Below are 15,320 nucleotides of genomic sequence, written 5' to 3' on the forward strand. Positions count from 1 at the left end.
TAACTTATTTTCCAACCGTTAAAAATACCTATTTGGGAGGAGGGGTGCTGGTTGATTCACTTCAGTTCCTCGTATGTTTAACTTTTTCTACAAACAGTTATTTGCGTTTTCAATTACAAGGGCGGGGGGTAGGGGTGGCAGAGTGGCAGAGATTTTTTGCTACAGTATAAACACCCAATTGCAATGCAAAATCCATGTCAGACACCTCCATTCATCCGAGCATTAGCGCTATCTACACATTGAATTTGAGCACGCTGGGGGATGTGACCGTTCATCGGGGGGGGGGGGGTGTTCTTATTTCTTCTTGGTATTTTAAACAACCTCCGATGTTTTAGAGATACGTATATACTATTTTGTAATTTTTTTAAGTCAAAATTTTGAATTTTATATCATATATTTTGGTCTAACTACCTATTTGGAAATTCATCTAACCATCCTTGATTTTAAATTGTTTTGCATGTATATACCAAACTGATAAATGTATTCGTGTTCGAATGGTTGTGAGTTTGAAACTCAGCGGCGAGTGACCTAAGTCGATAAAAATGGGTAGCAACTGTTCCTTCGCCATGCGTTCAGCAACTTGATTGTATGCTGTTTAACGCCTTCCTGAGAATTTTCAAGTTATAAGCGTGGAGACGCCATCACTTGCCGACGGAGAGCTTCAAAATTTGTCATTTACTCAGCACCTAAGGCCACTGAGCAGTGAGGGATCTTTTTTGTGCTAGCACCTACTGCGACGTCCCACTGTAGTATACGAAGCGGCGACGTAAGGATCGACTCCTTACTTGGCGACTCTAGAGCAGAAACTCTAACCACTGCGCCACGCAGGCGACCTCGTTCACACCAGGGTCAATGTCAAATGGTCAAGATTATTGGTTTCTAAGGAAAGACCTTGTCACAAAGATTACATATGGGAAGTATGAAAGACCTAATCCTAACCTTAAAAAATTATTGTTTTTAAAAAGTAGGTCAAACTCTAAGGTCAAGACCAAAGATTCAAAGTTGCTGGTATCCAATGAAAGGCCTTGTCACAAGGATAAAATATGTGAAGTATGAAAGCCCTGGTATAGCCCTTATCATTCAAAAGTTATGACCAAGGTATCCAATGACAGGTCTTGTTCACAAACAATACACATGTGAAGTTTGAAAGTCCTTCCACTAACCATTTAAAAGTTATGGCCAAGGTCAAAGCTTTTTTCAAAGTAGGTCAAACTCTAAGATCAAGGACAAAGGTATCCAATTAAAGGTCAAATTATATTTTCCTATGCAATCCTGCGTTCTGAATTATTATATAAAATACTTGGGAAGATTAGTTGTTTTAATATCATTTATTCAAAATCACAGTCACAGATGACACAAGAGAAACAGAGGCAATTTGAAGAATATAAGTACTCTGTACACAGAATTTACATACTGAAGAGAGCAAACAAGCAGCACTTAAATACACATATTGCTTAGCAAGGAGACTTAAAACAGTTCCAGCAACTAAATTTCTAAAGAAATTATGCAATCCGCTCAAAATATAAAACTCATAACACACTCAGACATTGGTTTAACAAAACACTTTTTTAAGCTGGTAGATACCATATTCATCAAACAATTAAAAAAATCAAAATATACAAGCAGCACATAAGTTTACATGCTATATGTCATTATAAGCATTTTTAAAAAATTAATTTCTAATATACATTTTTTTATGGATAATCATATTTAAGTCAATATACAGTACTTATTAATTATTTGTCTATTTTTTGTCCTAAGAAGACAATTAAATATCAAATCATTGACAAGAAAGAAGACTGTAAATATAATTAAGACATTTTTGCTAAATTACATTTTGGCACAAAAATATTAGCAAGATCTTTATACAAGTCAAAAATGAAAATTGTCCAAAACTTATCACATGATAAAGGAAGTTAATATTTAGATCACATACAAAGAGTTTGTCTCATCTTCTCCAACACCCAAGGAAATGAAAATAAAATCCTAGGCCAGAATAGTTATATAATTAGTCCTGCTTTCTAAATTAAGATGTTCAATTAGAAAGTGTGGGCATTTCTGCAGACTCCACACCCCAGAGCAAATTCTTCTCCTGTGGGTGGATGCTGGACATGAAGGGGGCACTCCTCTCCCTCTAGCTGTTTTCCCCTGGGCCCTGTGAAATAAACATTATTATGGTTTATTATGATATACACAATAATTTTACTTTCAAAACAAGCTTCAGATAAATGTGAATTCATTGATATCACTCAAAGCATGTTTCTTATGGTCCAAAAGGATAATTACAGCTGTAAATGATACAAGTAATCATTTTCATCTTCAGAAGATTGTAAGATTAGTAACAGAAGAAACTGACATACCTGCTGGGCAGTGAGGTAACTCAGTCTTGGCAATAGATGTCACCCTCTGGAAATCATCATGACAGGCATTACAGAAGTGAGTGGTGCCGAAACAGAAGAACACCGCCACAGAACAGCAGTACCGACACTTGTACTCCAGGAAATCTGTCCCATGTTTAGGACACATCTGAATACAAGGAAATAATTTCATTTTTTTTAAAATTAATTTTTCAATAGAAATTAGCAAACACATTTTCAGCACCAAATATTTGAAATCTTCAAACTGTTTTTAAGGCATTGTACAGTTAACAAAATTTGGTTTATTCTATTTCTTTGAGCCTTGAATTTCAGTTTGAAATGTTCAAAAGTAAGTTTTCAAAACATTATTTTTACCTGAGCTCTGGACACATCCGAGCATCCTCCACACACCAACTCCCGGGGGTCATAGTCCTCAGCCACCCCAATCTGTTCATCACAGCGAGCCTCCCCTCCATAATATGCCTACAATATCACAATAACATCCACAGTGAACACATACTTATTAGAATACTGTATAGGGGATTAATTTCACGGGTTGTAATTTTCACGTTTTTCTCTCATCTGACACGATCGCGGTTTCTTCAATTCGCGGAATTTGGTATGTAACAAGAGGCCCACGGGCCTTATAGGTCACCTGAGTATTGTGTAACAACTTTCAAACAATTAAATTTGGTTCATGTTTTAAACAAGAGGCCATGAAATTCACAATTCACAATTTTGAAAGAGGCACCATTGCTTATCATAATTTAAAAACTTAGCATGCTTACTCTACTTATTCAATACCCAGAGGTAGATCAGAGTTACAAAGAGAAAATGTTCTTCCACTTTTTAACCAGTTGTGCACCTCACCCCAAAAGAACCACTGACCCTGGGGCCACATACAGTGGACCTTCAGATATCCGGACGCCAGATATCTGGATGCTTCAGTATCCGGACGATTTCTCCTCGGAACGAACTTTTTAAATGTTATTCTGTCTTGTTTAACTGGTGATTCAGATATCCGGATGCTTCACATATCCGGACAAATTTAATGGGAACCAAAGGAAATCCACTGTATTTCAAAATGTTGCAAATTTTATCATAAAATGGTTTTTCAGATTTCAAAGCATAAATTTGTTTTCTATGTAACCCCCCCCCCCCACCCCTTAGAAATAATCATTTTGCTAGATGCACCTTTCTTCATCATAAATATGTATACTTGGATCATTGGCATAAACCCAGAAGCAAAGGAAAATATTTTCAAAGAATTAATGTATTTTTACTGAATAATCAAAAGAGCCCTAACACCTGAACCCCTGATTCTGGGGCAATAAAATTCACAATTTTGGCAAAGGCACTTTTGCTTATCAACACAATGTGCTTAGTTAGTTTGATTAATACTCAGAAGCAGAGAAGATTTTCAAAGAATAAATGCATTTTCTCTATATAATCTATAGAGCCCACCCTAACACTAGAACCCCTGACTCTGGGGCCATAAAATTTACAATTTTGGAAAAGGCACTCTTGCTCATCATAACTTTGTGCTTAATTAGTTTATTTAATACTAAGAAGCAGAGAAGAAGATTTTCAGAGAATAAATGCATTTTCACTTTATATTCTATAGAGCCCCGCCCTAACACCAGAACCCCTGACCCTGGGGCCATAAAATTCACAAATCTGGAAGAGGCACTATTTCTCATCATAACTATGTACTTAGCTAGTTTACTTAATACTCAGAAGCAGAGAAGAAGATTTTCAAAGAATAAATGCATTTTCACTATATAATCTATAGAGCCCCACCCTAACACCAGAATCCCTGACCCTGGGGCCATAAAATTCTCAAATCTGGAAGAGGCACATCATAACTATGTATTCAGTTAGTTTATTTAAAACCCAGCAGAGAAAAGATTTTCAGAATAAATGCATTTTCACTATATAATCAATAGAGCCCCGCCCTAACACTGGAACTCCTGACCCTGGGGCTATAAATTTACAATTTTGGAAAAGGCACTCTTGCTCATCATAACTTTGTGCTTAATTAGTTTATTTAATACTCAGAAGCAGAGAGGAAGATTTTCAAAGAATAAATGCATTTTCACTATATAATCTAAAGAGCCCCACCCTAACACCAGAACCCCTGACCCTGGGGCCATAAAATTCACAATCTGGAAGAGGCACTCTTGCTCATCATAACTATGTACTTAGTTAGTTTATTTAAAACCCAGAAGCAGAGAAGAAGATTTTCAAAGAATAAATGCATTTTCACTACATAATCTATAAAGCCCCTCCCCCCTAACACTAGAACCCCTGACCCTGGGGCTATAAAATTCACAAATCTGGAAAAGGCACTCTTACTCATCATAACTATGTACTTAGTTAGTTTATTTGAAACCCAGAAGCAGAGAAGAAGATTTTCAAAGAATAAATGCATTTTCATTATATAATCTATAGAGCCCCGCCCTAACACCAGAACCCCTGATCCTGGGGCCATAAAATTCACAAATCTGGAAGAGGCACTCTTGCTTATCATAACTATGTACTTACTTAGTTTATCTAATTTTTCAAAGAAATAATGCATTTTCACTATATAATCTATACAGCCCCGCCCTAGCACTAGAACCCCTGACCCTGGGGCCATGAATTTCACAATTTTGGTAGAGGACTCAATGCTTATTACATTCATGCTAACAGTTTGCCTACTTGATGTCCAGGAGTAAAGAAGAAGATTTTTAAAGATTGCAATAATTTTAGTGGTTTTGGCCCCACCCCTTGAAATTCTCAATCCCCTTCACCCATAGATGCTGCATACCAAATTTGGTTGAAATTGGTTCAGTGGTTTCAGAGAAGAAGCTGAAAATGTTTAAATGTTAACACACGACGCACGACACACGACGCACGACGACGGACGAAAACAGATAGCAATAGGTCACCTGAGTTACTCAGGTGACCTAATAAAAGTTACTTCCCTTGTCTCCATTTAATCCATACCATAGCTACATGTAAACGATATTAATCAGCATTATGTCTTTCTTTCACGAACAACAGGGTAAGTTATTATAAAATTGTTAGATTTTATACATAAGTAATTAACACAAGTGCAGTTATAAATAGTCCCTAAACGTTAAAGACTTTCCTATATGCTATTAAGATAAGTGCATGTGCACCCGAGATCTTCAATACAACGCAGCGAAAAACTACTGGACAGAAATAAAACTTTTTATGTAGTTCTACAAAATAATATCCTTCCACACTTCCTCCGTCAGTAAGTTCGATATTTATTTGAACGATTTTTTAAAACCAAAATGTCGATAAAAACTACATGAACTAATATGCATGAGAATGCAGGTAAAAAATACACGTGGTAACATTAGTTACGCACGGGTAATCAAAACCCATGGCTCACGTGTTTTGATTGATGAAACATGTAGCGTTGGTTATTAAAACAGCTTTTGAACAAACACAAATTATTATCTATTGATTTGAATAAAGTAAAGCGTGATAATTAAATTAATTGAATGACAGTACTACTCGCAATTACTGAAATGACCATGGACTGCACGAACACCTATATAAAATTTAGTCTATTCTCAATTTTTAAAACATGGAATTATTGAAAATTTATTCACTGTTTCTTGAATTCATGGATTTGTTAACACCATGAATATAGCGAATATTAACACCGCGAGTTATTTTCCCCCTATACAGTATTTTCATATCCTTCAATTTTATTTTTTTTAAAATGAAATGAAAATATTGTAACCAAGATCCATTTTGATAAATAGTGCAAAACATTTTTTAACTGATTAGTTTAGTACCTTCTTGCACTTGAAGCAGACATAATAGGCATATCTGTCCATGGCGAATCCTGCGGGGTCCTTGTAGAAGCGAGCCCCTGGTGTGGTGATGGCCTCTGCCTTGTGAAGTCCCTCGTATTCCAGTCTCATCAACGCTTTCCTCTTAACGTCACTGAACAAGTCTCGGATTGGTTTCAATAACTCTTTCAATACAGGATGATCTATTGGGTTCTGGAATGCAAATTTATATTCATGTAATTTATATGAATAGGGCCTTATCTGCAACAACACAATTTAGTTTGAAGAATATAAAATGCTTATGTACTCTTATCTCACCTTACATATTGGACAAAGAGAAAATCCAAATGTAATCCTAGGGCCTACCCATCTCTTCTCCAGTATGTTTCTGGAGCAGTGAAGATGGAAGACATGCTTACATTTCAACTGAAAGAAAAAAAAAATGAATTTAGTCTAAGGCAAAATCAATTACTTCACAATTCACACAAATATAAAGATCAAGGCAAATTTCACACAAACCTGAATAGCTGGGGCTGCAGAAAGAGCCTCGGTGAAGCAGATCATGCACATGTCATCTGCATCCTGTTTGAGTTTGTCCTGGTAGGGAGGACAGTTGTGCAGACAGGGCAGACATTCTTCTTCATTAGCAATCCCTCCACACTGATGTCCACAGGCCAACACCTTCTGACAGGCATTCTTGGCATGTTCCTAGAACACAAAATTTTAAAGATATTTTGACAACATCATTTGAAACTGATTAACTTTAATTCCTGGTATTCATGCAACTGTTGGTATTCCTAATTAAGGAATGAAGATGGTTTTAAATATGGTATAAAAACTATGTACAATGCCTAGTTTGCAGAGACAGTGATTCATTGTGTCATATAAATCCCATTTTATCCCTGCACTGGTAGTAAATCATGTTAAATTCTTGGACAAAGAACTTCAAAATGAATGTAATACAAATCTATACCTCTACATATATGGTACAGTTGAATTTTGTTATCTCAAACATCAATTTCCCAAATATACAAGTGATATGTTACCTTGAATCCTTTAATATCTTGATGTTTAATATCAGACTGTCAAATTCCAGAAAACAAAATTCAACGCATGTAGACAGAGAAATATTTAAATGACTAATTGATCTATTACCTGACATTCCGGATCAGAGCAGACATTACCCACAGCCAACACTCCGGTTTTACTGGTGGTTCCACAGAATCGACATCTACCAGGACCGGAGGTGGCAGCTGTAGACTTCCCTGTAAATAGTCAAACCTTACAGCTGATAGGAAGAATGGATATTGGTGTAAATAAATCTTTTATTACATTAAAGGGAGTAAAATTCAACAATGGAGTCACCTTGTTTAAATAGATATGTTTTCAAGAAAATACTAACAAAGAGATAAATTAATGCTATATTAAATACACACCTTCCCTGAATTCCACCATGGCTTTGAGAGCTTTAGAATCAGCTAGAGCCATCACCCAGAAGAGCTTGGTCCTACCACAACCTTCATGTAGGTCCACCTTAATGGCCTCCTCTTCCTCCTTAAACACCTATAGAGAGGAAAAGATTGTAAAAGATTTATTAAAATGTTTTCTGCATAAAAATCTGTACAACAGAAATCGTGCATGCCTTGACTCATCCAATAAATTTTCAGAAATTGACAAAAAATCTAATTCAAGACAGACCATTTAGGATACATTGAAAAATTGCATCTCCTGCAAAAATATCATTGCACTGTCAATAAATTTACCTGTCTCTGATGAGATCGTTTGTTTCTCGGCAGATGAAGGAATCGGTCACAGTCAGCACACAGGTTCCCACACTCACTACACAGGATAATGGCCTGTGTCTCCCCATCATCATGGTTATCACAGGTAGGCTGAAAGACATCAAGATTGTTTGTCTTATATGTATCTTTCTAAAAATGCAACTGGGCTAATTTAGGATTACCCTCAATTGAAGAGTATGAAACTTGAGTGTGCTGAAGTACGTTCACTTATGTTCACAGAAGCCTGAGATAATGCAATAGTTAGACCTTTTAAAGTCTTCTTACCCTTGGTTGTCCATGCTGACCGTTAGGACTGCTAATCCACTGACCAGAGGTCAATCTCTCCACATGATCCTTGTCCAACACACAAAGGGAAGCTAAGCACAGCCACAACTACAAATATATGTATTTGTAAAAATAATCAAATAAAAGTGTAAAAACAAAAAAAAATGTTCTCAATAACTTTCTTCTTCTTGACCTATTCCCTACTGAAGAGGTGTGCAATATAAAATCCTTCTTTTAAACTTCTTTCTTATTTAAATGCCCTATGCAAAATTAGCATGAACATGTTAGCAGACTTACAGTTTGATATCTGATATTTGTAAGCAGACAGAGTTGGAAGTAGGATGTCTGTGAGCAGACTTACTTACAGTTGGAGTTTTTAGTCAGACTTACACTAGGAGTTTTTAGGCAGACTTACACTAGGAGTTTTTAGGCAGACCTACAGTTGGAGTTTTAAGTCAGACTTACAGTTGGAGTTTTTAGTCAGACTTACACTAGGAGTTTTTAGGCAGACTTACACTAGGAATTTTTAGGCAGACTTACACTAGGAGTTTTTAGTCAGACTTACACTAGGAGTTTTTAGTCAGACTTACAGTTGGAGTTTTTAGTCAGACTTACAGTTGGAGTTTTTTGGCAGACTTGCAGTTGGAGTTTTAGGCAGACTTACAGTTGGAGTTTTTAGGCAGACTTACACTAGGAGTTTTAAGGCAGACTTACAGTTGGAGTTTTTAGTCAGACTTACAGTTGGAGTTTTTAGTCAGACTTACACTAGGAGTTTTTAGGCAGACTTACACTAAGAATTTTTAGGCAGACTTACACTAGGAGTTTTTAGTCAGACTTACAGTTGGAGTTTTTAGTCAGACTTACAGTTGGAGTTTTTAGTCAGACTTACACTAGGAGTTTTTAGGCAGACTTACACTAAGAATTTTTAGGCAGACTTACACTAGGAGTTTTTAGTCAGACTTACAGTTGGAGTTTTTAGTCAGACTTACAGTTGGAGTTTTTAGTCAGACTTACAGTTGGAGTTTTTTGGCAGACTTACAGTTGGAGTTTTAGGCAGACTTACAGTTGGAGTTTTTAGGCAGACTTACAGTTGGAGTTTTTAGGCAGACTTACACTAGGAGTTTTTAGGCAGACTTACAGTTGGAGTTTTTAGTCAGACTTACACTAGGAGTTTTTAGGCAGACTTACAGTTGGAGTTTTTTGGCAGACTTACAGTTGGAGTTTTAGGCAGACTTACAGTTGGAGTTTTTAGGCAGACTTACAGTTGGAGTTTTTAGGCAGACTTACAGTTGGAGTTTTTAGGCAGACTTACACTAGGAGTTTTTAGGCAGACTTACAGTTGGAGTTTTTAGGCAGACTTACACTAGGAGTTTTTAGGCAGACTTACAGTTGGAGTTTTTAGGCAGACTTACACTAGGAGTTTTTAGGCAGACTTACAGTTGGAGTTTTTAGGCAGACTTACACTAGGAGTTTTTAGTCAATCTTACAGTTGGAGTTTTTAGGCAGACTTACACTAGGAGTTTTTAGGCAGACTTACAGTTGGAGTTTTTAGTCAGACTTACAGTTGGAGTTTTTAGTCAGACTTATAGTTGGAGTTTTTAGTCAAACTTACAGTTAGAGTTTTTAGGCAGACTTACAGTTGGAGTTTTTAGTCAGACTTACAGAAGGAGTTTTTAGGCAGAGTTACAGTTGGAGTTTTTAGGCAGACTTACAGTTGGAGTTTTTAGTCAGACTTACACTAGGAGTTTTTAGTCAGACTTACAGTTGGAGTTTTTAGGCAGACTTACAGTTGGAGTTTTTAGTCAGACTTACAGTAGGAGTTTTTAGGCAGACTTACACTAGGAGTTTTTAGGCAGACTTACAGTTGGAGTTTTTAGGCAGACTTGAGGATCCCTGTACTTCTCTCCAAGCTTGGTAAGATTCAGAATAGACTCAGCAATGGCTGCCTTGGTGACTGGTGCCCAGGTCTCAGACAGCTGACCCTGTCAGTTAAAAAGGATTTTGTTAGCTTTGTAAGCTTTTAAATGAATTATAAAAACTACATGTATGTTACAGTCAATTGACTCAGAATTTGTTTAAGGAATGAAGCTTATTTCAACTTATGTTATACGACATAACACAACTTGGGGCAGTTTACGCTTTATAAACCACGAAGCAGTTTATAAAAAAGCGTAAACTGCCCCAAGTTATGTTATATCGTATAGCATAAGTTGAAATAAGCTTCATTCCTTATAATTTAATTTCAATGTAGACAATGTGACAATTTTTCCATTTTTTCCTTCGGAGAAAGGCTTCAAATATCGCATATTTTAAAAGTTAACGTCAAGCGGAGTAATACATTTTTGACCTAACTCATTGTGACATAGGCAAGTTATGTTATACAAAATGGATAAAACCGTTTAAGGAGGCTCATTACACCACTTTTTGATGACGTACTACACAAAAAAATAAACCTCCATTGTTTCGACCGATTTCCTTTGGGGTCGAATCGTATGGGTACCTCAATAATATGACCCTGACCTTTAAAACGCTTTAAAAATAGATGAAACATGCGGTGTTATAAACAGTGTAAACAAAGTAACGGATTCATTTTACATACACCAAGAAGGATTACTTTTTAGCAGAAACAAAAGAAAACAACAGCCAAATCTTCCCCAAACAAGTAATGTGCAATTTCTGACATGTCGAAGCAGTGAGCTCTATCAATCAACGTGTTTGTATGGAGGAAATTCAAGTTTAAATATACAACCTTGTTGAAATTAAAAATGTTATTTACTTGCACAATTTACTGTGTTGGTGTTAATTTATACATTTGCTTTATTGATTTAAACATATTTTATGGAAGTTGAAAGCTTTATTCTGAAATTCAGATGTAATGTTCAAACGTTCCTTTGTGTTTTGAGTCTTGGGTAATTAGGAAAGATAACTCTTGAAAAAGGACTTTTTATACCAAATATTTTCTAAATTGGAATTTTCATTTTGTTAAAACATTCTTCATTCAATTTGTCACAAGCAATTCATTGAAATACATTCCTTGTCTCTTCAGAACTCATTTTTAAAATATTTTATGCGCAGATTAAAAAGATAATGACATTTATTGTTTTTTAGAAGAAAACTATTTTTTGTCATAAAATTAATATTAGGTATTATGAGGTATTTTCATTGTGTGTACTTGTCTAAAGAAGATGTCCATCATTTGACACAGAAAGTTCTGAAATTCTGGAAATAATAAACTTGAAATAAAACATTTCACTAAAATAAAAAGAAAGTTAAAAAATTCTCTAAAAAATATTTACGGTATCAATATCTCCATTTGGATATTTGGCATCTACATGATAAATGGTGCTGTCATGAAATCTAAAATAAACTGTGGATGTAATGAGCCACCTTAACCAATCAAATGACGTGTTACAACTAAAATTAAATTATTAATACTTACAGACGCCATGTCTTGAATAAGAGTGATAACATTGTTTGCAAGACTTTCACTGATTCTTCCTCTAAACCACCAGCGAGATTTTGTGGCACTGCAATAGATATAAAGAATTCTCCAAATTAAAGATATGCATCATTTTTAAGTTTCATTTCAGTGTAAAATCAAGTTTTCATTTTCTGCTGACATGAAATCTTGATTGCTTAGTGACTTACGTTGATCCGAGACAGTCTTCTACTTTAACAGCAGTAATGGTTTTCTGTGGTCCACTGATCTTAATCTTTGTTTGCACTGTCAAAGCCTTGCTGATACATGCAAGTAAAACATCTAGAAGACCTGGTTGTTCTGGGTCGAAGACAACACTCTCATCACGACTGGCCAGGCTGACAATGCTGTATTCTACAGGAGGTAGGGCTGGTACAGACAGTATGCTGGACAGGGTCTGGGGTTTCACATCTTGAAGAACTCTACGGAGAACTGAGATCACCTACAATAAATGTTTATTATTATTTAGCTGAAACAGATAACTTCTATGCGACATAAAAGATGCCCCGGTTGGTATAAGTATTCAAAATACAGTCAAACCTGTATTAAGAGACCTTCCAACGGAGAAAGGAAAAAAGGTCACATATGACAGGTGGTCTCTTAATACAGGTTGCCTATTTTCCGCAGTGTTCAAATGTATGTTGAATGTATTTTATAACACCTTAATATGTTTATTTCCACTTTTTAAAAGATACTGCTCAACTCTAAAATGCTTTCACGTTTGTCCTGTTAAGAAATAAAAATTTTTTGATCCGCGCATGAGTCATTTGAATATTGGAAACGATTGTGAGCATCTGAAAATATTAATATTTTTTCAAACAGTATAAAATAGCTGCAAAGGTTTTTTCCCCTAATAATATACTTGTTTTTGTTTTTTTGTTTTTTTTTTTTTTACAAGATAGCCTATATAACGTCGTTGTTTTACATATTACCAAGAATAAAAACGGTATCATAATTTTGTTATGCATTTGGTATCAAATTTAATTATTTTTCTGACTGAAATATTTATTTAACCTAATTAATTTTTTTTTCATTACTGAACTACCGTGTCTAATTGCCTGTTTGACCAGGTATTTAAATCACTTCAATTATCACATGATGTGGGTGCTAGCTAGCGTGTGTTTACATACCCATTGGTGACACAGTGCACTTTAATAAACATCTAGGATTTAGTTACTTGTTAATTAAAGTTAAACAGGCAGGTTTTATAGCTGAATATCTATTTATCCTCATAGTATGAAATAATATCGGGATCGACCTCGAACGTCTTTTTCCAAAATGGCGCCGGTGATCACTGGACAGAAAAACTTAATCAAAAACGTGATGTTTATGTTTTACATTTTAATGTTTATTCAATAAATATCACAGCGTAAGTAAAAATATTCATTTTTAAATGTTCTTTTCTTCGTAAAACTCGCATTATATAATTATTAAATGAAATAAAAGCGTGTATGCACAGGGGCTTGTCACGAAATATTTATCTTCTTTTAATAAAGTTACCCCTACTATAAAAATACATATATGTATTTTTATAGTAGGGGTAACTTTATTAAAAGAAGATAAATATTTCGTGACAAGCCCCTGTGCGTGTATGTAGTTGTTTTGAACCAAAAACGATGCATGCTCGACTGAAATTGAAAGTAAGAATCGGACATTATGTAGTCGTTAAATTCAGGTAAAATTGCTTGAAATTATTAAAAATGGTCAGGAAAATCACGGTCGTTGGTCGCGTTAGACAGGTGGTCGTTTAATACAGGTAGAATACATAGGTAAAAGCGTCCGGGGGAATTTTTACGGTCACATGTGACAGTGAGTCGCTTAATACAGTGGGTCGCTATGGCAGTTTTGACTGTATTTACATTTAATGACAATAAATCAATCACTCTGAGAATAATATGTAAGCTCACCTGTCTCTGAACCCTTGGAGTGCCTGTATGAAGCAAACTAAATAGATCCTGTAGTAGGGGGTACTGCTGAGCTAAGTAGGCCCTCCCTACACTGGAGCCACTGAGAGCCAACACCATAGACAGCAGTTCAAAGCAATACACATCCTGATCACTATAATGAGGGAATATATCCAATATTACACTAAATCATGGCTTAATGAATGCATATTTTATAGAATTATGAATGTATATTTGTGCAAAATGATATTCTTACCCAGTCTGTTGAATATGATTTGGATTTAGCAAACTAGCTTCCCATTCTTCTCGTATCTTTGTGGATTCTTTCCTGATGCCTTGTACAATATGTGAACACACCTGAAAGAAAGAAATCATGTAACAGTAATTATGAAGGCCTTTGTTAATTTAAACAGAAGAATACTATACAAATAGGGCTGGGCAATAATATCGATATTTCAATATATTGCAATACAATGACAAAAAATATCGTATCGCAATACGATTTTGTAATATCGATATATTGGCAATATGCTTAGATTAAGGAATTTTGTCATTAAATATAAAAAAAATGGACTTATGAAAGTTTGTTATTAATCCAAACAGTAAGTCAGAAGTTGTTTTTGGGGAACATTTCTGAGCATAACTTAAAGGAAATCAACAAGATTTTTTTTTCGTGTTGGTAACTTACCATAGTAATGGACATTCTGCATGTAAATTAAAATAAATATAGTAAGAAAATGCCATTTTTATTACATTGAAAATATTGCAATACGTATCGCAATACAGTTTAAAATATCGCAATATATCGCAATACGAAATTTCTGGTCAATACCCAGCCCTATATACAAAGGTGTCCAAACTACACTTTCTAATTTTCTACCCCAGTGTATGTTATACTGACCTGTCTCTGGAGGTGGGACAGCTTGCTGCGGCTGAATAAGATCCCCACCATGTGTTCCTTGAGATCGTGATCTCCGTCCAAACTATCCCCTCCAGCTCCATCCACAAGCTTAACTTTACCTGCACCATCTAGTGTTATCAGCTTACCAAATACCTGTAAAGAAGTATCTCATTTAGATACATATATGTATTGTAAATGTTCTCACTTGCAAAAATACTACAGATATACATTTTGACCTCCACAAGCACACTGGATGACATCAATATGGCTAAATGGGCTATTTTGCATGTACAAAAAAAATTGTCTTTTAAAAAATTTAGAGTAAATTCGATTTAGCATAAATTTGAATGTGCTAGTTATAGTTTTATGTTCCACTTGATTTAGCGGAAGCTGCAGTCTACCAAAGAAGCTACACAGAATACACCATTCAATGTAATACATTAACAATATGTGCTTAGAACAAACCTGTGATGTAAGCATTCTGAAGACCCTGAGTGTCTCTGATTCACAATTTTCCTTCTGCATGTCCACTGCGGACTTTTTGATGGGGAGGCACGTCTCCTGCCCCTCCATTTCTCCGAGGATCTTGATCTGTCTCACCCTCAAGCTGTGGTCTGGTCCCTTCATTTCCAGCTGTATCACACGAATGTGAGGGACAGAAAACTGACAGGACAACCAGCCCACGTAACGAGACTCTACATCAACCTACAAGTAATTTTTTTCTTATAAAACAGTTAGGTTTAGGACTCATATTCGTTAGGATAAAAATAAAGTAAAATGATAAAATGATGGAATTGAGGCC

General features: G+C 35.5%; 1 protein-coding gene across 1 annotated transcript in view; it reads right to left on the minus strand.

Moving 5' to 3' along the window:
• Positions 1-1,313: 1,313 nt before the first annotated feature.
• LOC134242527 (E3 ubiquitin-protein ligase MYCBP2-like) overlaps positions 1,314-15,320 on the minus strand; it is a 52,303-nt gene continuing 38,296 nt past the window's right edge. Inside the window, exons 70-86 of the mRNA XM_062724631.1 lie at positions 14,984-15,223; positions 14,519-14,671; positions 13,874-13,974; positions 13,621-13,771; positions 11,884-12,155; positions 11,675-11,762; positions 10,098-10,217; positions 8,236-8,343; positions 7,933-8,061; positions 7,606-7,732; positions 7,325-7,434; positions 6,689-6,877; positions 6,488-6,595; positions 6,173-6,382; positions 2,733-2,840; positions 2,361-2,526; positions 1,314-2,155 (exon numbers count right to left, since the gene is read on the minus strand). Of these exons, the coding sequence (XP_062580615.1) occupies positions 2,040-2,155; positions 2,361-2,526; positions 2,733-2,840; positions 6,173-6,382; positions 6,488-6,595; positions 6,689-6,877; positions 7,325-7,434; positions 7,606-7,732; positions 7,933-8,061; positions 8,236-8,343; positions 10,098-10,217; positions 11,675-11,762; positions 11,884-12,155; positions 13,621-13,771; positions 13,874-13,974; positions 14,519-14,671; positions 14,984-15,223 (2,496 nt within the window). The 3' untranslated portion in view covers positions 1,314-2,039. The remainder of the gene's footprint in view (positions 2,156-2,360; positions 2,527-2,732; positions 2,841-6,172; positions 6,383-6,487; positions 6,596-6,688; positions 6,878-7,324; positions 7,435-7,605; positions 7,733-7,932; positions 8,062-8,235; positions 8,344-10,097; positions 10,218-11,674; positions 11,763-11,883; positions 12,156-13,620; positions 13,772-13,873; positions 13,975-14,518; positions 14,672-14,983; positions 15,224-15,320) is intronic.

This window comes from Saccostrea cucullata, unplaced genomic scaffold, assembly GCF_032062105.1.
Source record: "Saccostrea cucullata isolate Sc308-1 unplaced genomic scaffold, CSIRO_AGI_Scuc_v1 ctg266, whole genome shotgun sequence".
Classification (NCBI taxonomy): Eukaryota; Metazoa; Mollusca; class Bivalvia; order Ostreida; family Ostreidae; genus Saccostrea; species Saccostrea cuccullata.